The sequence below is a fragment of the Tympanuchus pallidicinctus genome, unplaced genomic scaffold (genome assembly GCF_026119805.1).
Source record: "Tympanuchus pallidicinctus isolate F22 unplaced genomic scaffold, pur_lepc_1.0 scaffold2, whole genome shotgun sequence".
Classification (NCBI taxonomy): domain Eukaryota; kingdom Metazoa; phylum Chordata; class Aves; order Galliformes; family Phasianidae; genus Tympanuchus; species Tympanuchus pallidicinctus.
In genome coordinates, this window is record NW_026294721.1 from 4,872,847 (window position 1) to 4,896,688 (window position 23,842).

The 23,842-nt window shown below is 51.5% G+C and overlaps 2 protein-coding genes across 2 annotated transcripts; one reads left to right on the forward strand and one right to left on the reverse strand.

The window, feature by feature from the left end:
- Positions 1-4,283: 4,283 nt before the first annotated feature.
- Positions 4,284-13,536, reverse strand: LOC128079825 (uncharacterized). The gene is made up of 2 exons (XM_052681369.1): positions 13,400-13,536; positions 4,284-7,728 (listed from the first exon to the last, which is right to left on the reverse strand). The coding sequence occupies exon 2, from the start codon at positions 7,716-7,718 to the stop codon at positions 5,097-5,099; it is 2,622 nt and encodes an 873-aa protein (XP_052537329.1). The 5' UTR covers positions 7,719-7,728; positions 13,400-13,536; the 3' UTR covers positions 4,284-5,096.
- Positions 13,537-16,406: 2,870 nt separating this feature from the next.
- On the forward strand, positions 16,407-22,911 carry CD8B (CD8 subunit beta). Its single transcript, XM_052681440.1, has 5 exons — positions 16,407-17,355; positions 19,372-19,722; positions 20,938-21,024; positions 21,414-21,509; positions 21,604-22,911. Exons 1-5 carry the CDS (start codon positions 17,289-17,291, stop codon positions 21,642-21,644), a joined length of 642 nt encoding a protein of 213 aa, XP_052537400.1. The 5' UTR covers positions 16,407-17,288; the 3' UTR covers positions 21,645-22,911.
- Positions 22,912-23,842: the final 931 nt, after the last annotated feature.

Below are 23,842 nucleotides of genomic sequence, written 5' to 3' on the forward strand. Positions count from 1 at the left end.
TGAATTCATTTTGCATACCCCAAGTGGGGCTGTGGTTTCAGGGGGGCATGGTGAATGCTGGCACCTGGCGAGTTAACCCTACCCTTGGCCTAGGAGGCACACCCTTACTGTACCCAACCTGCTGAATTGTCTGAGCAGAGATGAGAGCCCTGGGCTCCCTGTAATCCCTACGGGCTACAGCAGGTCTGCACTTACACTGCTGAAAAATGTGGGTATTGCAAAAATGGGTCCCTCAAAAAAGTAGATGAGAGAAGCAGGTGCAGTGCTGTGAACTGTTCTGTAGGAAACGAGAAGTACAACCAAGAGTATTTCCCCACCTCCAAATAAACTGTCTCCTATTGCAGAGAATTTGGTTTCCAGCTGGAAGCAATGAACTGCTATTTCAGTGGTTATTTCTAGCAGAGCAAAGGTTCAGGCATAAACTTCTACTGAACTTTCTGAAATAAGAAAACATTTTTCTTAGAGCTGCAGGGAAATGCCTACCCAGGTTTGCTGCTACGTGCATGCTGGCATACCCTGCTGCTCAGGCACCAATATCAATTTCCACTGGTGATGGATGTTTGGGGTTCCCAAGTCTGAACTCCTGAAGCAGTCTGCTTTGCTCAGTGTGCTGAGTACCACTTGCATCATAGTCAGATTTTACTCTGTGAGCAGGGCAACACCAGGCAGAAGAACAGACTCTCCATTTACAGTCCTCCTTGAGCCTGTGGGTGCAGGTCCCAGCTATTTCTCTACTTGAGACATCAGTGTTCACAACAAAACCAAAACTTCAGCAGGGGTAAGGTGAAAGAATTGATGCACTGTGGCTTTTTTTTCCTCTGAGATCTGAGGGGAAAACTGAAAACTGTCTGTGGGTGGGAGAGGGGATTTAAAAGAAATCTTCAAAAGGAAGTAAGATTTCTTAGAATTAACAGTGGAACAGATCAAAGTGGTGTTCTGACACTGCTGCTGTTGTTGCACTGCACTACTTCTGATATTTAGGAGTTTAAATACAGTTGTCTTCCTTACAGCTTAGTGCGTTTTCAATCCATCTGCTTTATAGATTCTAGTTCCTTGGTCTGAACCACACACGTTGTCAATAGGATGCTGTGAGAAATAGATGTATATGATACTTTATAGTGAAGCTTTTTTCCACAAATATTTGTTCTTTAAGTCCAAGCTTCAAGAACACGACGGAGAAGCCGTGGTGAATTTACATATGCTTGTTCCTTCCTACCCTGCCTTTGGCCTTTTTCAAATCCATCTATTGTGGCTTAAAGAATCGCTCTGCCTTGCTCTACTTCCCCTCCAGCACTGATCTGTCTCATGTTTTCTGTTTCCCAGGTTGCCACAGTAACATTTCTCAGTTGCACAGTGCACTTCTATCTTTCTGGTCAAGTCAGTCACCTGGATGAGGTGTAGTGGGACCACAGAGATGTCAGGCTTCTCAGCATCTTGAAAGATTTGGCTCTGTGGCCCAGTTCTTAGAGATCATTAAAGGTGTTGCTACAACTTCATGCAAGTCTAAGACCAAAAGGCTCTGGAAGATGCCTTCAACTCTCTTTGTTTTTTCTTAGGCAACACCTTGGCTGACGTCAGCAGCAACATCTGCTTACGTCCTGGAATTCCTGGGTGAATAACTCTGGCAGTGTGACCCTGGTGTAGTTTTCAGGGCTCTGTAGCAAGACACCTTTGTACCTCTGATGCATATTGTGCTTGAATGTGCATCAGCAATTCCTTCGCACTTGATCCTTTTCGCTCCTTCCACTGTCACAGAACACTCCAGTGGGGAAGGACCCACAACGGCCATGGAGTCCAGCTCCCCACAGGACCGCTCAGAACACAGACCCGTGTCTCAAAGCAGTGTCCAAACACTCCTTGAGCTCCAGCAGCCCAGGGCTGTGCCCACTGTCCCGGTCAACCTGTTCCATGCCCTACGTTCCACCCCTCTGGTGCAGACCTTTTCCCTAACCCCCACCTGCTCCCTTGAATTTTCCCCTCAGTCTCCTCTGCTTTTGGCTGAATAAACAGAGGAACTTCACCTGTTCCAGATGTGGGGCACCCACAGCTTCTCTGGGCAACATGTGCCAGTGCCTCATCAACCCCTGAGTGATGAACTTCTTCCTAGCCTTTAAACTAAATCTCTCATCTTTGATTTTAAAGCTATTCCCTCTTTTTCTATCGCTCTCAGAACACATAAGAAGTCAGTCTCCTCCTGTCTGTAACCTCCCTTCAAGACTGCAAGCCTTCCAGTTCTCACCTAGCAGGGGAAGACCTCAGGCCACACTTGCTGCATGCCAACCCAAGCACGGTGCCTGTGGTGAAGGTGTGGCACCACCCAGGCCAGGCTGAGCATCACCCAGCAGCAAGCTTGCCAGGTGCCAGGGCACACACAGCCTTTCATCGTCCCACCCTGCACACGGTGTAGCAAAAAGCATCAGCGAGCAAGAGAGAGAGGTGAGTGCACAGCCGAGGGCTGGTGTCCAGCTGGGGCTCTGCAGCACAGGCTCACCCAGCCTCGCCTCATGTCTGCGTCATCTTTCGTTGCGATTCAGACGATGGGGTTCTAGCGACTGACTGAGTTTTAAGGTTATCAGTCAGCTTTGCGGACAAGCATGAAGGAAGTGAGGACAGATACCACAGCAGTGCTGTGCTTTTCCACAGCGTATCAGTGGGTGCGCTGTGGAGGCCAGCAGGTCTTTTTCTTTTCTCTTTGAATAATATTTTGTAAGGTGTTGCTGTGCAGGCCAACATCAGCAAGCATGTATCTTTGTGACTATGCTGCGGTATTTGCCAACAGAACGGGATCCTGGGCACTCTGATCTAGTGTTGGCAGCCCTGTCTGTGGCAGAGCATTGAAACTCAATGAAGGTTCCTTCCAACCCAAGCCATTCCGTGATAAAGCAATGGGAGCCCCCAGCAGGACTGACTTGTGTTCGTGTTCCAGACAGTGCTCAAGTATTACCATCAGCCAGGTCCTTCATCACCATGCTGGACGAACTGAGGAAAGGCAACACCATACCCAGGTGGCTGCAGCCACAACCTGTGCTCCTGCACTGCTGTTGGCTGTACATGGAGCACTGCAGCACCTACAGGTGTGCAGGGGACAGCTTTATCTTCAACAATCCCATGGTTCTCTATTGAATAAAGCACCACATTATTTCTAGAGATGCTGGGAAGAAGGGGCATGTATTTGGAAGAGTGTTATTTTTTTTTTTTCTCTCCTTTTTCTTCTAGCCTGTGCAATTCCGAGTAATCTCCTGCCTTTCTGTTCTCTTTCAGGAGAGGTTCAGGTGTGATGTTAGGAAAAAATAATCAGAAAGCGTGGTGAGGTCAGCACAGGATGCCCAGGGAGGTGGTGGAGACACTGTCCCTGGGAATGCTCAAGAGTTGGGTGGATGTGGCACTGAGGGATGTGGGTTAGTGGGCATGGTGGGGATGAGATGCTGATTGGACTGGGTGAGCTTAGAGGATTTTTCAACCTCAGTTCTATGATTGTTTTCAGGTTCCTGTGACTCCTGCCCACTGCTCAAACTGCTGAGAGCAGCTGCAGCAACAAAGTCATTTTGATTGCCCTGTGATTTAGTTCTTAATCACACCATCTTGTGTTAGTTTCATCAGTGGATGGAGGTGGTATGAAAACTGTCCTTGGATTGATACAGAGGGCAGCAGCTTTCTGCAGCTGCAAAGGATGCTGCTGCTGCATCCAGGAGCCATGTAGGGACTCTGCTGACGGTGAAAATACAGGTGTAGGAAGCCCTTTCCCTATGGCTGTACCATAATCTCTGGACTAATCCTTGCATTTCTGCTCTTTCCTGGTGCAAGTTTGGGACCGAAGAAGGTATTATATGTGAATATGTGGAGAGGGCTTTTTGTCAGTGTAATGCATCCCAACCCAGAGAGAGCAGACCTCTGAGATGAGATAGGACACATGGGCTGGAAATGAGGTAGTTGATTTATTTTTTGAAATTGGCAATGTTATAAAGTTGTTTGAGACCCCCTGTATACATTTCAAAGCTCCTTTCCATTTTAGAGACAGAGCTTGCAGACAGGAGAAGCACAGTAAAGAGGAGACTGTGTCTGTATGTGAGCTGTAATGTCAACTCAGAGCCCCACTCTTCAAGGTAGAATTCCCCCTGTTTCAGTGAGTATTCTGCAGACAAATAGCAAGGGAGTGAGTTTGGCCTGGAAAAAGGAGAAAAAGAGCACATCTTTTCTTTTTACCAGAATTTCTTTTCTACAGGATACCTAACGCTGTAAATGTGGGTGGGTTGTGAGCAGGAAATGATGAAATAGACAGTCCATCCTCTAACAGACAGATTTTATTGGTTACACGCACAACTAAGCAAAGCAAAGCAGTGATGTCCAGGCTGCAAGAACAAGACCTCACCAATCCGTTGGCCAGACGTCTTGGGAGTCTTGGGAACCCAGAGAAGGTTGCTGCAAAGGTCCATGTGGATTCGGCTCCATTAAGTCCAAGGCGATCACACGATCTTTGGTTTTGCTCCTCTATCAGCTTTCCAAGTCTCTGAGGCTGATAGCACCTTTGCCACCTTCTGATTCTGCTTTTCTGCACTCAGGTTTTATGTTCCCTTCTGTATCCTTCCAGAAGCACTGTCCTTGGCTTTCCCTAACCTTTTCTCCTCTGCTTAAGGAGTCTTAAATCACACAAAAGCAGCTTTTTGTCATTAGCATTTGGGAGAGAGATATTCAGAGAGAAGTTATTCTTACTTTCTTACTGGGAGGGTAATCAAGCACTGGAACAGGTTGCCCAGAGAAGTTGTAGAGTCTCCACTGTAAGGACAGTCAAAACCCACTGGACACAGTCCTAGATAATCTGCTCTAGGTGCCCTTGCCTGAACAGGCAGATCGGGCCAGATGCCTCCAGAGGCCCCTTCCAACCTCAACCATTCTGTGGTTCGCACCTACAGGCAGGCTGCACGGCCCGCCCTCTGCTCCTGGATGGCCCTCTTGTGACAGCAGAGGTAACCCCCTCACATCAAGGTCTGGTATGGCTTGTGTCCCCACCGCTCAACGCCTACTGGGTTGCAGCCAACAGCGGAGCTAAAGGTTCTTCTTGGTGGCAAACACAGAGGCCAACCCAGTCTTGCCCTTGACTATGGCAGGAGGCGCTTGGCCAGCCCCAGTCCTTTCAGGTGGTTCTCAATGCAGAGCCTCACGTGCCTTATCCAGTAACAAGTAGCAACCATGGCAAAGCACACACAGATTTGCATTAGCAGTATGACTACAACAGGATGCAGGAGCGCGTTGAAGACGCCGGTCGCTGTTGGGGACCAGCCAAAGAAAATTTCCCACCAGTGGTGCTCTCCCACCCTCTTAATCCGTTCCACTACCTGCTTTATAACGTTACCATCATGATGTACAGTTATTAGGATCTTTTTAGCTTCTGCCTTAGCATTTTCTAAAAGCTGTTGTAAATTTGCATGCTCTAACATTTCTTTCACTAGAGACAAATCCATACCGATTGGGGTTGGGGTTATACTACGATAAAGGCTATAGTTTCTGATTAGCAATTGGCTAGTAAAAACTGGTGGCTTATACACGAAATCACAGCCTCTAATAATAGCTACATTGCAAGCACACGTATTTGAATCATTGAATACGGTCTGATTGTAGATGTCATTAATTTGCACGTATTTACACGCTGTTCTAAAGCATACACACCCTTTCCCTACGTAAACTAACACGGTTTTGTTATTGCTGCCAGGATTGATCTCAAAATGGCACACCCCCTCACTGGTGTCAAAGCAGACGTCGCTCGCCTTAAGGGCATCATCTTCGCATATGAATCCCAGCCCCCGTTCCAAGATGCAGGCTTCCAGATCTACAGATTGCCATTTTCTGTCTGACACTCTTGCCCACATCCGGTGGTCCAGGGGATAGACCACGGACCCGTTTGTGCTAATGCCCAGGGCCACGATGGGGTAGACCTTTTCAATGCGGGCTTCCACCACGGTGAGGACGTAGGCGATGACTGAGTTGAGGACCTGGTCGTGGGTGAAGTTCACCAGCCTCCACCAGGCTTGGAGCTGCCGCTCCTTCTCCGTGGCTGAGTCCCACACGATCTTTCGGATCTCGGTGGGGAGGATGCCGTTGTCACCATCCCTCAGGATACCTGCAACGACACTCTGCACCCACATCTGGGCCTGGATGCAACTAAGAGCAAGGGAGACATTATTTTGCTCGATTCCCAGTGCTTGCAACAACACCTGGTGGTCTTTCTCACTTATGTGTTCCCAGGTAGGCAGCACCTCAGACACAAGCCACTGCCCCATCCCTAGGCTGGCCAGGGATGAATTCAGGGGGTTGAGGAGGCCCTGCACGCCTGAGGTGACAGCCTCCAGCTTGTTGGCCAAGACCTCAACGTTCATGCTGTTGAGCACTCCCAGCCCAGCACCTCCTCCTCCCAGGGCTGTGGCCAGAAGGTCTCTCCTGGCGCGGGCCTCTTGCATGGAGCGGCTGTGAAGCCAGGCCTGCCAGCCGGTGTAGAGGGTGGACAGAAAGGGAGCGCAGTGCGGTCTGACGGATGAAATATTGGCAGTGGACAGGGACAGCACCACCTTCTTCAGTGATCGCACAGGGCTGGTCAGCAGCTCTTGGATGTGATTTTGCTTGACTACGTATGGGCCTATCTTGGAAACAAAGGGACGCAGGACAGCAATGATGGGAAACTCTTTTTGAAATCCTTCGGGGCCTCCTATCAACCACTTTCCTCCAAGCTCGGGAGACATTTCTACACTCAGCTTTCCTTGACACCACACTTGGAGGTTTTTCAGTGGACGTGAACAGTATCCATAATCCTGGCTATACCATGATGTCTCTGCATTTAATTCAGATCTACTGAGTGTTTTGCTCTCAGGGACACAATTTACTGGCACAACCCACTTACGGCTGTTAGGAGCAGTGAGAGTCACAGTGGTGCCATTAATTTGCTTTGCATCAGTTACACTTTCTTGAGAGTATCTAATTTCTAATTTTACTTGGTTCCCCACTTCAGCGTATTGGGCTGCATGCCAGGCCAAAAAGTGACACCTCAGGGCCTTAAGGGCAGCAAGTGAACGCATCGTGGTGACAATCTTGAATTTAAATGACAACCCCACGCTGTTTTGGGCCCAGAGACAGACCACAAAGACTGGCTGGACTAACGTAAAGTTGCACCAACAATCCAATTTTTCCAGGGCACAGTTTTTTTTCTGACTCTTCTTGGTTTTTATTTCAGTTACAGAGATTTGAGTCACCTGCTGATGAGTGGAACCATTAATTACCCTGCATCCTACTTTAATTTCTTGCCCCACCTTCCCCAGCAGCTGCGGAAGCCTGCTGGTGCTATCCCAGCTCCACTCGTTTTCCAAATACACTTCAGTCCCATGCATAACCACTGTTGACAAATTTAAGCGCCTGTTAGAATTTAATCCCATACTACCTGAATATTTCACATGAGCTTGAGACCAAGGCCAATCTGTGCCAATTTTTACATACCGCCTGACCCTGTGCTGGGCTGTGGCCCTTTTGCTGGGAGTTGTGTCTAAGCTGGAACTGACTTTTTCTTGGAGGTGCTGGTGGGTTGGTTGGGCATGTTGCATGCTCAGCACTATAGACATACCAGAAATCAAAGCAAATCCTGCAACCACAAATTTGAAAGCATTTTCCCTGCAGCACACATAGGGATGGTGATGCCACGAAGTTCGCCTTTCCCGCTGGTCACAATCACCTTCCATTTTCCTTCATCTGCAAAACATAAGCAAAGCGGGCTCTCCAGCCCCGTTAATTTCCCTTCCATGCTTTTAACTGTGAAGAATGGAACCATTTTTCCTGTCTTTTCGCCCCCTTTCTGATTTCTACTTGGTACATGGAGGAGCTGGCCTTGTTCACAACCCTAACCGGTCCCATCCACTGGGGTCCCAGCTCCTGGTTCTTCTCTCTAACCCCCCGATATGTTACCAGGTCCCCTGTGTTCCACTCCACGGGGCGCAGCAGCACTCCTAGCTGCTTGTCCATCTTGTGGATGTTGGCCTCCTGCACTGAGGCGAGTTGGTGGTATGTATCTGACACCGTCCTCAGCATGTCCTGAACCCACCTGTCTGTCAGCACGCGGGGCTGCAGTTCGTCTGGCGGTGCCCCTCTCTGACACCAGTGCTCCAGCATCTTTGGGTCTCTTGCAGGAGCCATTTTTGGGGGAGAAGGTACGTGAGATGCCACAGCTCCCCGTAATGCCAGGAGGACAAGTGGGAGTTTCTGATCCCAGTCCTTCCTTTGTTGGTTTATGATCTTCCTCAATGCTATCTTCAGTGTTTGGTTGGGCCCCTCCATCAAGCCAGGCTTGTGGAAATGCCCCATGATGTGAAGCTTTTGCTTTATGCCCAATACCTGGCACACACCTTTCGAGACTTCTCCGACGAAGCGTTGGCCATGATCTGAGTCAACCTCCTTTGGGATGCCCCACCGTGAGAAGATGTGCTCTACCAGGATCTTGGCAGTTGTGTTGGCTGTGTTGTTTCGAGCTGGAAATGCTTCCACCCACTTGGTGAAGTTATCACTGATCACCAGGCAGTACTTGTTTCCGAGGGCCGTTTGGGGCAAAGGACCGATAAACTCCATCTGTAGCTTGCTCCAAGGGCCAGAAATCCTCTGGTGGCCCAGGAGGGCTTTTGCTGTTTTTGCATCGGGATTGTTGGCTGCACAGGTGAGGCAGTTGTTGACATACCTCTCTACATCCTCTCTCATCTCAGGCCACCAACCAGCACCCTGTAGCCTTGCCAAGGTCTTGTCTATTCCCAAATGCCCCTGCTCATGAGCCAAAGCCACCAGCTCTGTCCGAACAAGTTCAGGCACCACCCAGACTGGGAAATCTACCCCTTCTCTCCGTGCCAGGACCAGACCCGAGACATCCTTCCAGACCTTGCACCCTTTGTACTCCCTACCCTGCGCTAGCTCCCGGACACTTGGGTCTTGTGCCTGCAAGCCCAGCAAGTCCACATTCTCCCAGTTCCTGCCTGTAGCCATCAGCAGGGGGCCGTTCTCAGAGGGCCTACTGGCCTTCCACATCTGCCCTTCCTTAGCTCCTTGTTTGGCTTTGGCATCTGCCTCTTTGTTCCACTTCGCCTCCTCTGTTCCCTTCTTGTGGGCCCTGACCTTAATTATCTGGGCTGGGTGTGCCCTCTGCTCTGCCAGCTTGGCAAGGTACTGCAGCTTTTTGGCATAGGTGACAGGCTTGCCATCAGCTGACTGCATGTCCCTCTCCCTCCAGAGTGGCAGCCACTCCAGTGCCACCCTCACCACCCAGCCCGAGTCTGAAAATATGGCCAGCGGCTGGTCTGCTGGCGTGTTCTCAAGGGCAACTGTCACAGCCACCAGCTCGGCGGCCTGGATGGAGTGCGGCAGGCACTTCCCTTTGACCACCTCCCCAGTGCATCGGTTGATGGCAGCGTAGCCCGTGTAGGGCACCCCGTTCTCATGGTAGTTGGAGCCATCTACAAACCATACCACATAGCCTCTGTCCTTGGCATCCACCAAGCTGATGCTGCTCTCAAACAGGGGCGCCCGCTGTGGCTTTGGCTCCCCCATCTCCTCCTCATCCCTCTCGCTGCTGATGACCACCCCATAGATGCTGGGTGGGGGCTCTTGAGTCTCCCCAGGGATGTCCTTGTTGGGCAGTGCCAGCACCCAGTTGGCCATCCTGGGGCTGCGTATGGGTCTGTTCCCTCCCTTCCCTGACAAGAGGTACCTCACTGGGGCACGGGATGTCCTTAGCAGCACTGGGGCAGACCCCACCAAATACTCCCAGTGCTGCAGGGCCCAGATCAATGCCAACACCTCCTTTTCGTATGCAGTGAACTGCTGCTCAGTTGGCGTCAGGAGCCGCGAGGCGTGGGCAATGGGTTGGAGGAGGGCACCATGATGTTGGCTAAGGGTGGCCCTCAGCCCTGTCCCCACGCTGGCCAGCTGCAGCACATAGGGTCTGTCACCACAGGGCCACACTAGCATGGGGGCTCGGGCAACGCTCTCCTTTAGAGTTTTAACTGCCTCATCCTGCTCTGGACCCCACTCCCACAGAGCATCCTTTCTGAGGAGCTTGCAGAGCGGGGCGGCCTTCTCTGCAAAGCCCTCGATGAACTCTCGGGAGAACTTCACAAGAGCCATGAAGGACCGTAAGGTGGTAACATCAGCTGGTGCTGACAATTTCTGTATCAACTCAACCCGCTGCTTCTCCAGCGAGCGCCCTTCCTCCCTGAGGGTCACCCCTAAATATGACACCTCCTTCCAGCACAGCTGGGCCTTCGTTGGGCTGACCCTGAACCCCGTCTTCTGGATGGCCTCCAGCACCTCTGCCAGAACCTCCAGGTTCTCCTCCTTGGTCTGAGTGTGGATGAGGATGTCACCAGCACAGGATAACACGCTCTCTTTGTGGCTGAGCTTCTCCCACATCTTCAACACGTGCGTGTGGCAAATGGCGGGGGTGCTGTGAAAGCCTGGGGGGAGCCTGGTAAAGGTGAACTGCCGTCCCTGGAGAGTGAAGGCAAATTTGTGCCAGGACTCAGGGTGCAGGGGGATGGCGAAGGACACGCTGGTCAGGCTGAGCACTGAAAACCACTCTGATCCCCGGAAGATGGCTTCCATGACATCAGGGTATTTGGCCACAGTGGATGCCTTCAGCGGGGTGACCTGGTTGAGGGTGCTGTAGTTGACCGTCAGCCTCCAGGTTTTCCTGTCAGCTTTCCGCAGGGGCCACACCATAGCATTGCTGGTGCTCTGCTGCTCCACCAGCACCCCCTGGTCCAGCAGGGTTTTGACTGTATCCCATAAGCCCTCCTCAGCCTCAACTGGGTACTGGGGCTGCTGCTGAGGAGGGGGGTCTGGTCCTTTTATCACAACTGTGGCATCGATCCGCCCGCAGTCCAGCTTGTTCCTTGCCCAGACCTGTGGGAACTGCTCCGTCACCCGTTTCACTCGGGGCTCCCATTCGGGGTGGATCAGGAGCTCAGGAGCTTTGATGGACATGACTCTGTGGCTTGCTGGGATGATGGGCACATCACTTTGAGGGCAACGTAACAATGTTTGGTTTGCCAGGTCCACTACCACCCCCATCTTTGTAAGAGTGGAGATGGCCAAAATTCCTGGCTTTCCTTTCATTTCCATTTTCCCAAATTTTTCTGACCCCTTGGCAGTTCCAATTTCGAAGGGTATGGGCTCTGTGAATGGCACTGAGGATTTTTGGCCATTTGGCCCAGTTACTTCAATAATTTCACGTGTTTGGAAGAGCGCAGTTTCACCAGGGGTCATATTCAGAATTGAATAAGAGGCACCAGTATCAATTAACATCACTTGTCCAAGCACCCCTCCTCCAATAGTTATATCAACTATCAGGCGCCCCCACAAATCGGTCTTAATTGGTGCCACAAAAAGGGGCGATGCAGGTGCCTGGCAGCCCTATTGCTGAGCCTTAGACCCCGGGTCGATGGGGTTGGAGCTGCTGTGCTTCTTGGCCTCGTGCAGCGCCAGCTTTCTGAACAGCTCTGCGTCTGGCAAGCCATCAATGTCCTCCTGCTTCTCATATTTGATCAAGCGCTTCCTCAGCTCAGCCCGCCAAGGGTTGGACTTCTGAAACCTCAGACCTTGCTGGTTTTCCTTCCCCGAGCCGTTCTTGCCATCGGGATCTTTCCGGTTGTCCCCTTGCATTTTCCTCATCCCCGCGTTTTGGAAGGACATGGCTGAGGGTTTCCCCTTCTTCCCCCCCAGCATGTACCCTGGGAACGCCTGCTTTTGTAGCTCAAAATTCTGGGTCAGGATCTGTTCTAGCTCTGACAGCGGCTTCCTCGCCGCATCCCCACCCGCAATCACCCGCAAAGGGGGGGTCAGCCCCACCACCAGCGGCTCCTTGAATTCGGGCCTGTCAAAATCAAGGGGGGACTCCTTAGAACCAGGCAGCCCCGCCATCTGGTAGAGCATCTTTTTACGGTTGACATAGGCATCTGGCCGCTCCTCGGGGTTTTGCTTCTCCTGGTGGAAGAGCACCAAGGGGTTGACCTCTGGGAAAAACACCTTTAGCACCGCCGACTGGACGTCCCCGATATCCTGGACATTGCCCATTTGCACATCCCCCGGCAGGGCCGCGAAATCATCAGGTTTCATGCACTTCCTCACCACGTCTATCAGGTCACTGACCGCACTGCCGCTCTGGCACCTGGGCAGCCTCTGGGCCCTGGACAGCCAGTTGACCGCTGTCTCTTTGGTCAGCGGCCCCAGCATCTTTCCCACCGTCTTGAGCTGCTCGGGGGTGAACCAAAGCATGGCCCGGTTGGTATCAATGGCCTGCAGTGGGCCATGGCTGACTGGCTCATCAGGAGGACTTTTCTTAGTTTTAGCAGCCTCTGTGTCACTGCCCTGCAGCTGGCACACCTCCTCCCGCAGGGGAGCATATGGGGATGGCCTGGTGGGGCCGTTGGCCCCCCACACATCATCCTCATAGTCATAGTGGGGTGGGTGCGGATCGAGACAGTCATCCCCCTCGCCGTTCCCGAACCGACTCCTCTTGCCCTGGATGGCAGCCACAATGCCCCGCGACACCCCCAGCTCAGCCTGCAGCTCCTGGATCTTGGCGTGGCACACCTTGTGATCAGGGCCATTGCCGCGGTCCCTCTGGGCATCCTGCAGGACAGCCCGCACCGCGCTCTGCGCATCGTGTGTCTCCCCGATCCATTTGCCCACCTCCTTCTCTAACTCCTCTGTTTTCAACTTCTCGTAGCCCAGCTTGCTCTCCAGCCGGGTTATTTCCACCGCGCTCCTCAGCGAGTCCCCGCACAGACCCTGAACCTCTGCCCGCAGGTTATCCACCTGCATCTTGAGCTCGCCCTTGGCCTGCTCCAGTGTCTGCACACTCTCAAGAGCCTCCTTAAGCAACTTCGACAACTCCCTGCCCACCATCAGCAAACCCTGCAAGGCCGCTCTCTTTTTGCACTTGTTAGTGGGTTTGGGCTTTTTGTTCTCCTCGGACCAGCTCTCCCACTGCTGACACAGCTGCTGGTACGCCTCGGGCCCCTGAAAGGCCCCAGGGGACCAAATCGGGGGGAGACACTTCTGGAGCACAAATTGCTCCAGCTTCCAGTTGCTAACGATATCGGACATCATAGCGAGAGTTGGGGTGACGAGCTGAGAGACGACCGCGTTTCACAGCACAACTACCATAACACCGGGACCCCACGGACCCACAAACCAACCCTCCAAAAAGCCCCACGACCTCCCTGGGACACCAAACCCAGCAGCAAGGGAAGGGGATGGGGGGGACAAGGGGACAGTGGGGGATGGGGGACAAAGGCCTGGCAGGCAGCTGCTGCGGCCCGCCGGCACCCGGGGTGCAGGCAAAGAGGAGGAAAAGAGGAGGACCCCGATAATAAGATCTCACCAATCCTCGTCCAGATGCACTGGGAGTCCCGGGGACCTGGGGATGGATGCTGCAGAGCTCCGCTGGATTTGGCACCTTTAGGGTCAAGGTGCTGGCGGGGTCTCGGAGCCGGCAGCTCTTTATAGCCATGGCAGATGGTTGTTTAGGGAGGATATCGCCTGTTTGCTTCCTCGGTGCCTTTCCCTCCCTCAGGTGCGGCATCTCCACCACTATCTTCCCAAGGACAATTTGCTTGGCTTCTCTTATCCTCTCCGGCACTGATAACCACAGAGCAGGTGCTCTGCTCATTATTTTTTTTCAGGGGGGCCGGATTAGTCACCGCTACGTCTCAAGAAGCTCTGCTTGCACCAAGTGCCCTCAAGAGGGAGATCTGGAGCAGCCACTGCCGCCTGTCCCTGACCACCCGTACCCCAAGATTCCCTTTATGGCCCACTTGCTTTCTGCACCCCTCTGCTAGCCCCTCAGCCTGAGGGACATCACACCTGAGCCCCAAACCATCTGAACCTGTAACACTTGTTCCGCCTCAATTTACACAATGAATATTTCACATCCATTTTATCTCCCGAACTTCAGCAGCAGAATTTCAATGCTGGGAACCATCCTATTGCACACAGGTGGGTAGCTGGGTGTGAAACCCTGCTCCCCACAGCATGGAGGGGGGCTAAGCCCTGCTGCAGCATCAGCTGAACTGCAGCTGGAGGTCTGCAGCTGCAGAGACAAAGTCACGGCTTCACCCCACAAACCACACTGCAGCTCAGAGCCCTGCACACCACTCGGCCCCCTTCGTTTTCCTCTGCCATTACACAGAAAAGGGCATTACTCATCCTCCTGTCGTTCTTAGTGCTGCTTCTCTCCCTCCCTCATTAAAAATAAGTACTTGGGGGGAGGGAGGGAGAGAAGCTCCCACGCAGCTGCTTGAGCCCTGCGGATTACCCGCTGGGGACCCCACCACCCTATGATCTCCTAACTCCAATAACTGCATTCCAAGGCTGAGCAGCACTCTCCAGTTCCAAAAGTCCTGTAGTCCAAAAGCACTGAGGGCGCAGCTTTGTCCTTGTTTTTTATGCCCAATGTTTGCATTTGTGGCTACTGAGGGCAGCTCAGCCCCCTGGATCTGACCATCCCCGATGGGCAGTTCCCCTCTCCAGCCCCTGCATGCTCAGCACAGCCTGGCTCATGGTTCTGCTGCAAAATGGGATTTCAGCGGAAATGGGGACCCCGCTGAGCCATGCTTCTCCACTACAGACCTCTTATTTCCCAATGGTTTGCTCTAGTTACCCAAAGCAACACATTTTGTTGGAAAAAAGACACCAAGTTGGAGGGGGCGGCGGTGGGGGGAGAGGGGGGAGAAATAGAGTTAGAAATGTAACAAAGCTGGCAAAGGACCAGGAAATTGGTGCTAGGAAGGTGAGATGAGGGTATGGGCAAGAGGCAGATCTGCAGGGAGACTGTGGAGATGGGGCAGGGATGAGGTTGGGCAGAGGATCAAGAAGGTTGGCTTTTACTGTATACATTAAAGACTTAAATCCCACTAGAAGCTGTGAGGCAAGTAGCACAAACACACGAAAATTCAGATTCCCCTCCATCTTGCCCCAGCCACCAGCAAGGCTCATGATCAGCGCTCCACAGGAGCCGCTGTACCCCGGCAAGGTCACAAACACCTCTTGTTTGTGTGAACAGATGGGTTCAGCTCACCCCCCCGTGCTCTTCCCAGACAGCAGCCCCAAACAAAGCGGGGATGTGATAAGCACCACCTGGCTGCCCGCACGCTCCCACGGCGCTGGGGCTGCTGTTGGAGATGGGCTGCCAGACACAGGCGTCCCACCTCTGGTGTGTTTACTGGGAGCAGCACCCAGCCCTGAGAACCACGTCATTTTGAACAAAAAGAGAAAAAGAAAGCCACAAAACTGCTCCAGCATTAAGCTTTTACATTGTTAATAGTCTTCTTCTCTTTCCATCTGACAAATGTAAGTTAAAATGCTGCAGGGAAGTATCTCTAAAGCTGCTATAATCATAAAATCATTTGAGTTGGAAGGGACCCTTAAAGGCCATCTAATTCAACTCCTCTGCAATGAACAGAGACACCTACAGCTCCATCAAGTGCTCAGAGCCCAGGGGAACCCTCAAAACTCAAAGCGTCTGCTTCAACAAGCCACTGTCACCAACCTTCTGGCAGCATTTGAAGCCCACAGTAATGTGCCCTGTGCCCAAGGCTGTAACAGTGCTTACTCCACCTCTGGGAACACTTTGGTCCTGGCCAGGAGGTCAGAAGATGGGCAGGGGTCGGCAGAAAGAGAGGAGGGAAAGGAGGGACCCAGCCATGGCAGCAGGCAGGACAACTCATGTGCAGTGGAAAAGCTCTCCTGCAGTTGCACATCTTCAGCGAGGGCCCTTGATAAAAAAGGTCCCCACAGCCTCTATGGGTAGGTCCTCATATGAGAGTGCTGGAAAGGAGAAATCTGACCAGGTGCTCATGAGGGGAGCCAGCCCCAGTGGGGGACAACCTTTTGAGTTCACTGCAGCCTTCATGAGAATACTGCACTCCGTCACTCCCTGAAAATGCAATTAAAACCTGCCTGCCTTGTCTGAATCACTGTGTTGCAATTCCCTTCCCCTCGCCTGCAGCCAGGTGCTTTTCCTTCCCTTTATGTGTAGCTTGGAGTTGGGGTCACTCTCCTTTGGGGCCATCTCAATTCTCCCATCACCCCAAAACCCCTCAATGCCCCCCTGGTGGTCTCCACTCAAACAAAAACACCAGCAATGAGCAGAAACCATAGAAAATAAGATGCTGCCAACACAGCTCTGATGGGTGACTGTGCCCTGTGAGAAGGGCTGTGCACTTAAAGGAATGAAATGCGCTGGAAAGCACTGAAATGACCTCTGGGCTGCTCCTGCCAGGAAAGACTTAAGGAATGATTCAGCCGACCCTACATTTGACTCTTCACCACAAGGCTCTGGGTGGTTGTAGCAGGAAATTGTATTAAACAGAAGGGTGTGGAGGAAACATGTTAGAGCAGCGTAGAAAAATCTGGTGAAAAGTTAAAAAACTACACCAGATGGGATGGAAAATCCTTTCTTCCCATTCATCTGACAACTCAAAAATCCAGGGGGTCCTGAGTGGAGGGAGGGGGAACCCCAGAGACCCCCCAGAGACCCTGTGGGCATGAGCCAGGAGGGAACCCCAGCAAAAAGAGAGAAGAAAATGACAGCACACAAGAGATTGCTTCCCAAAGATGGAAATACTGAAGTCTTGCAACCCCTGCACCCCACCGCTCCCTGCTTTCACGCCATGCATTTCACTGCTCAAATCCCAAGCCATTCCTGCTCCAAATCCTTCACCTATAACATCAATTCAACGAACGAGGCACTCGGTGTCAAAGCTCAGGGCCAGGTGGGGAGCCTGAGAAGAATTTCCTTACTTTTGCGGTTTGTCAGCCACTAAATTTGTTTGAGGTTTCTTGCTGTCGTCTTCAAAGCATTCTGCGATGCCTCTCTCGTGTGAGATGGAGAGCTCTCAGCATTTTCCAGGCTCAGGACGGAATGCCTCCTGCACAAGGACGGTTTGCTGTGTGGTGAATCCCGGAGCCTGCAGTTAATTTTGCTGCCTTCTGCTGAAGTGGAGTGCCTGAAGTTACATCTTCTCATTTAGAGAGCAAATTGATTTCGACAGAAGACAGCCAAAGGGTGTTGTTTTATTCATTTAGGGCCCTCTGAGCCAGCTTGCTGCTCTCTGATACCTAAAGGCCAGATTTTACAACAGGAGGAGATGCTAGATGGTGAAATAGGAGGAAATCATTAAAGAGAGCAAGCCCAGCCCGTCGCCCTGACACCTGATTGTGAGAGCGGGGACCTCTCACCACCAACACCAGCAGCACCTACACACAGCTGGATGATGTTGGACATGGCCACCATGGCCAGGCCATGGCTCTGGCTCTGGCTCTGCCTGCAGCTCCCAGGTAAGAGGGATATCTCTGGATGAGGGCAATTTAAATCGCCAGTCCCAGGTAATAGCGATAGAATGAGAGGAAATGGCCTCAAGTTGTTCCAGGGGAGGCTCAGGTTGGGTATTAGGGAGCATTTCTTCTCAGGCAGAGTGGTGAGGTGTTGGAACACGATGCCCAGGGAGGCAGTGTCCCTGGAGGGGGTCAGGAACTGCAGAGATATGGCACTCAGGAACGTGGATAGTGGGCATGGTGTGGTAGGAGGCTGGTTGGACTGGATGATCTTAGACATCTTTTGGAACCTTAACGATTCTATGGTTCTATAATTCATGGGGTGAATCATAGGGGATATGGACAGAATGTATCGTCAGTGTACTTATACTACTTATATATAGTGCATATAAGAGTTGCTCCAGTGCAGTGGTGGGGTCACCCCAGGCTCCCAAAAACGCCAGCAGTTGTACCAAAACTCCCAGATGGGAAAAACTAAATAACTAATTAGAGACAATACAAGAAGATGCCTTTGGGGAGAAAAGCACCACAGTACGGCGGGGTTGGCTAGCTTCCCTCTGGACAAGATTGCAATAAATCCCAGTTTGCCCCACATGGGTAAAGGGGAACCAATTGGCCCCCATGGCTCCATTCCTGAGCTGCTGCCTCATTCCCACCTGGACCCCCTGCTCCCAGCCAGACCTCTCACCATCACGGGGCAGCCAGGGCCAAGCACATGCTGTGCGGGTGGGCTTGCAGGGCTGGAGTTGCATGGTGCAGTTTGCAACAGTGGCCATGGAAGTTTGAAGGAATATGTAAATTTTAAGGCAAATAAAAAAGGGGAAAAGGGCTCTGTTCAGCTTTCTGCATGGCTTTAAATCTCGCCTGGGAAACAGGCAGGGGAAGGGAGAGCAGCCTTATCTCCTGAGGCTGTTTTTCACAGGGGCTGTGCAGCTGCACAGGATTATTTGCTGAACACAAAGCCCTGCGCCAGCTCCTGTTTTCCTTCCCCAAGGCCGTGCCAGCTCGCTCCTCTCACACACAAACACCACTCCTATCTGCCCAAACCTGAGATAGTTTTCCAGCAGTACCCACACAGCCCAAACAAGGCAATGCAAACACCAAAACGAAGCTTTCAAATCTTTTTGCTACCTTTGAGTTGTTCTCCCTCTCCAAATTGCAAAATTCTTATGAAAAACTGCCATCCAAAAATAAATATCAAATAAAATGAAATGTCTTTATATTCATTTTCCCAATCTTTCCAAATTTTTTCTGCCCTTTCTAGAGATGTGTCTTAGGAAGAGACCAACGCATCCCACAGAAACAGCTCTGGAGATGCTCAGGTTTCTAGCTACAAAACAACAGAAATAATCTAAAAGTTTTAGCAACCAAAATAAGGGAGGGAAGGGGCTCAGAAGAGTCTCTGGGTTCCAAAACTGAGAGAATACAAAAAATAAAGCACTCTTAAAATTCTTAAAATCATTCCTCCATTCCTCTCTGCCACTGAGCTCCGTCTCCAGTTGAGCGGTTGTGGGGTGACGTATGTGGTTTTACCAAAATAGATATAATTATTATTATTATTTTTCCAAAAAGTAGCTGGGAAACCAAAAAGGCCTCTGAAGGAATATCACAGAACCATAGACCAGGCTCTGAGCACCTGACGACGCTGTCGGTGTCCCTGTTCATCGCAGGGAAGTTGGACTAGATGACCGTTTAGGGTCTCTTCCAACTCAAAACGATTCTGTGATAGAATCATAGAACATCAAGTTGGAAAGGACCCACAAGGATTACTGTGTCCAGCTTGTAACACAGGCTGATGCTTCTGCTAGAGGGGCTCTGGTCTGATGCCAGTTACTAAGCATAGAAGGAAAAGTTGGGCCATTAAGAGACAAGTGGACGTGGCACTGAGGGACGTGGGTCAGTGGTGGGACCCGGTAGGTCAGGCCAATGGTTGGACTTGGGGATCTTGAAGATCTTTTCCAACCTATGGATCTAACGAAGGTGAAATACACAGCTCTGTGTTCCTGCCTCTTTTTGTAGGTTTCTGTACAAATCTACTTTCATCCCAGATTCCAGAGCATATCTTAGCCCAGACAAACAGCAGCACAGAAATCATCTGCCCGATGAAGAGGGATCACACTGGGCTCTACTGGTACCGCTGGAACCAGGGCAGGCAACACTTTGAGTTCTTGCTGTTTTCCAATCCTCTGGGAAAAGCCACATATGGCGCAAACGTCAGCCAGGAGAAGTTCAGCATTCACGGGATGAGTTCCCACCACTCCTCCAGGCTGCACATCAGCCGGCTGCACGGCTCCGACAACGGCACCTACTACTGCTGCACCATCCAGTCCTCCGAGCTCATCCTGGGCACTGCGACCCAGCTCAGCGTGGGTGAGCATCACTCCTGGGGCTCCAAACCGTGCGGCAGTGGGCTGGGATGAGGGGGAGCATGTTGGCTTCCCAATCTGGAGGTGTAAGGCTGGGGCTTTGGGGTCCATGAGATGGGATAAGTCAGAAAATGCAGCAAAGAGATACAATGCATTTCTTGGTCTTCTGGGGAGACAAACAACGTACTGAATTGAGATGCAGCTATAGATGCTGGCTCTGAAACACCCCTTCTTGCTTTTTGCAGACATACTTCTCATCTCACATTCATTGTGCTGTCTCAAAATTCCCTTTGGGATCGTTGCTGCTTCAAAGAGAAGCTGATTTCAGATAAAGGAGAACAGTTGTTTTTTTTAATCAACTATGCACCTATCTATGTCCCAAAAGCAAGGCATGAAAAACATGGCTGAAATTCAGCACCGTCAAGGACGCTCCAATTTAAAACTAAGACCCAGCAGGTGGCTGGAAAAGACTCAACTCTGCAGAACATTTTTTTTTCTCTTCAATAGCCAGGATAAAACAAATCACCTCTAAGTTCCCTTAGATCTATCATTTTATTAGAAAAAATAATGCAGTTTTGAGCAACAACTGCAGCAATGTGAATACGGAAGACACTCAGAGACCCCTGAAAACCCCCCATGCTGCTGCAATCCCTGTGCTCCTGTGTACAGGGGGCTTGGGGTTGGAAACCAACAAGCAGTGATGTAAAACCTTAAAATAGATGAGGCTGTGCCTGGCTGTAAGCACGGCTTGGGGATTTTTTCCTTCTTTCTGCTTTAATCCTGCCTGTGTTTGCTCACTTAGCTTTTTATTAAAACTAGGGACTTTCTAACCACTGAGGGGCTCAGGATGCTCCTGACGCCCAACTTGGGCAATTTCAAATGGTCTCAAGATGTTTTTTTGTTTTGTTTATTAAGAGATCCAAAGAGCTCTCGATTGTAATTAACATCAACGTTTGCAACAGTGCAACCTGACACAGGCTGCTCAGAGAAGCTGTGGGTGCCCCATTCCTGGAGGTGCTCAAGGTTGGGCACTCTGGTCCAGTGGGGGGTGTCCCTGTCTATGGCAGTGGGTTGGAACCAGATGGGCTTTAAGGTCCCTTCCACCAAACTATTCTGTGATTCTATGCTGGGTGTAGTTTTAAAAGCTGCCGTTTCCAGCCACCTCCTGTTTGCTGTGCTCTGCATGACATTAACACTCTTCTACCTCTCTCCCAAACAGTCGATGTTTTGCCTCTGCCTTCAGTGTCCACGGTGGCCCCATTCACCAAGAAACCCACGCGATGCAAAGCCATCATCAACAAGAAAGGTACAGGAACGCGTTGGCTCTGTCTGCTCCAGAAGCAATGCCTGGGTTCTATGTGGGTGTAGAGGCCAGGAAGGATTTCCTTTTAGCTTTAGTGCTCCCCAGGGATGTAGCTCACCTGGATGCAGCATCAGGTGGATCCCTGCACCAGCAAGAATGACACAAAAAAAAGTTATCAAAAACCCAGTGCTAAGCTCCCCATGATGCTTTTGATTTAGTGCATTCTCAAGGGATATTCCAGGGTAATGATCATGGCCTCACCCACATGCACATGGCCTCCCAAGAACTAGATCTGCTTTTCTCCTTCCTCACCCCATGCTCCTCCACCCGGGTAGGACAGTGCTGCAGTGCTGAGCTGTAGGGGCAGCTCCTCACTCTGTCCCCCATTGCAGGTCAGCAGGCCTGCAGCGTCCTGGTCTGGGTCCCACTGTCTGCCACTGCCCTGCTGCTCCTGCTGAGCCTGATCCCCACCATCCGTCGCTTCTATCGTAAGCATTGTACCCTGGTACAGCCTGGGATTGGGGTGGGGAGTGTGTGGGGAGCTGGGGGGACCCAAAGCTGATTGGCACCATTTCCCCACAGGACTACGGAGGAGGCTGTGGCTTCGAGTCCACAGAAAGTAAATCCTTCTGGGAAAAGCTGTGGAGAATCGCCTGTGTGGTGCTGAGCCCTGCTGGGATGTGAGCCAGGGAGGACACTGCAGAGGACTGGATCAGATCCTGCACTGTGTCAAGCCTTTCTCAAGGAGACTTTGGGAGCTCAGCAGCTGGCTCTGCACTGGGACTGGGGTATCAAATGGATGCATCTGGGCTGGAAAGATGCTCTGGGCTCTGTGCTGGTTGATGACTTTCGTAAGGAACACTTTGAGAGGTGGCTGCACACCTCGTGAAGTTATTAGAAAGGGTAAATATATCATTCAGCTCTGCAGGCTGGCACCTTGTGGCCCTGAGTTGGGTTGGATTTGGTCAGCAAGGGACTACGAATGTGGTGAGGAGCAGGGGAGCGAGCAGGGGTTAAAGCCTGCAAAAAGCTGTGGGGGAAGCTGAGCCTGCAGGCAGACACAACCCATCCCAAGGCCAAGCAACCGGTGGAGCAGCAGCTGATAACAGGCAGAGGAGCCCAACAGCACGGCGCTGCCCCAGCCATGGGCGCCGAGCCCCTGTGGCACCACGGTGCTGAGCACAGGGCGGCCTTCCTCCCCTCTTAACACAGCAGCCAGCACACCTCTCCTCAGCTCCACCGTGCCCATGACAGCACTAACCTCACCACCCCCAAAAAAACCTTTTATTTTTGATTTTAAGGAGAAAAGTCAGCCCTGAGTGGCAGTACCATGTTCCTGTTGCACAGTGGCCGTGGTAGCTGGGACACAGGGATGGTCCCCATGCCACCAGGCACATGCATAGCACTGGCTGTGCTCTCAGCACACAGAACAGGCAATTGTTAGGAGTTTTACGTCATGCATTTTTTATGCAATTGCCGTAAAGAAACATTTTGAAGCTTTCTGTGTGCAGAATTCCATTCTGGCAAAAAAAAAAACAACCAAACTCAGCCCTTTGATGAGCATTCACCATGATCTCCCTTCCCATGGGAAAACCTGCAGCTCAGCTGTGTGCAATCACAGGAGAGGACAGGCAGCAGCAGCCCAGGGCTCCGCACCTCCTTCTGAAACGCAGCTTTGTGCACTTCACCAAAGGAAACTATGAACAAAATCTGATAAAGCCTCACCTCATCAGTGGGGGGTTTTTGGGCAGTGAGCTTCAGAGATCTGAGCGGGTTTCACAAATGCAAGAGCTGGTGGAAAAATCACCCCCCTTTCATAGACTTCTTCCAGAGCGTATGTAAGAAAGAAACAGGACCACTGATGAAAAGCAGCTTTCACATCTGAGAAAATGAGCCCCCAGAAGTGTTCTTTTTGTTGTTGTTCTTAACTTGAAAGAAACAACAGTTGAGGTCAGGGATGCTGCATTGCAGAGCGAGCGGGAAAGGCATGTTTGTGGTGAAACCCCACGGAAAAACACGTGTGTGTGACTGCTGAAGGCAGCGAGCAGAAAGGCCTTGTGGTCACAGTGTCACCCAGTGATGTCCTCCAGGTGGTGCTCCCCCATTTCTTCCTCACTTCACATGTCCTCCCAGAAACTCTCCAGCCTTCTGCCCCCTCCTCCATGCATGGAAGCAGGCTCACAGCTGAATGCCCACTCATATGTGCAGTTATATACATATTATTTCATACATCTTGACAGTTATATATATCTTGAAAGATATTTGTAGAAAAAAACCCCACTCTGCTCCTGCATTATGTTTCCCTGTAGCTCTTCTGCACTATTTGCCCTCCAACACTCCTGCCATGAACAAATCCCAGGCACCAGCACTGCAGACCCACACGGCACAGCTGCAGGAACACGAAAATCACTCCCAGGCAGCCCAAGCACTTCCCTGGACTTTACAACACTTCATTCAGTACACCAGAAATGCTGAGGCTGTACAGAAATAGATCTGAGCAGCAGTGGAAAAGCCATTGCAGAAATACACACCTTCCATCTGGACAGTTTGTTTCCAGTTGTCTCAGTCATCACTGATGTTTCAGGATCGTTGTGCTGTAACTTAGAAATGCCTCTTTTTGGATGCACACTCAGTTTCCTGGGCAAACCATGCCCTGCTGGCACTCCAGGGAGAGTGGCCCAGGAGGCAGTGGTGGGTCCCATCCCACTGTACAGAGCCCAGGCTGTCACCCCAAGGAGATGCTCTCCTGGTCCCCAGCCCCATGTCCCTCCCTTCCACCATTACTGGGCTCACAAACCAAGGCAGTTTGCCAGATCCAACA

Excerpts from the sequence above, each read along its gene's own strand:
- LOC128079825 (XM_052681369.1), bottom strand. The coding sequence starts at position 7,718 with ATGGAAGGTGATTGTGACCAGCGGGAAAGGCGAACTTCGTGGCATCAC.
- CD8B (XM_052681440.1), top strand. The coding sequence starts at position 17,289 with ATGATGTTGGACATGGCCACCATGGCCAGGCCATGGCTCTGGCTCTGG. Across the intron at positions 19,723-20,937 it reads TGCGACCCAGCTCAGCGTGG|TCGATGTTTTGCCTCTGCCT; the intron begins GTGAGCATCACT and ends TCTCCCAAACAG. Across the intron at positions 21,025-21,413 it reads AGCCATCATCAACAAGAAAG|GTCAGCAGGCCTGCAGCGTC; the intron begins GTACAGGAACGC and ends CCCCCATTGCAG.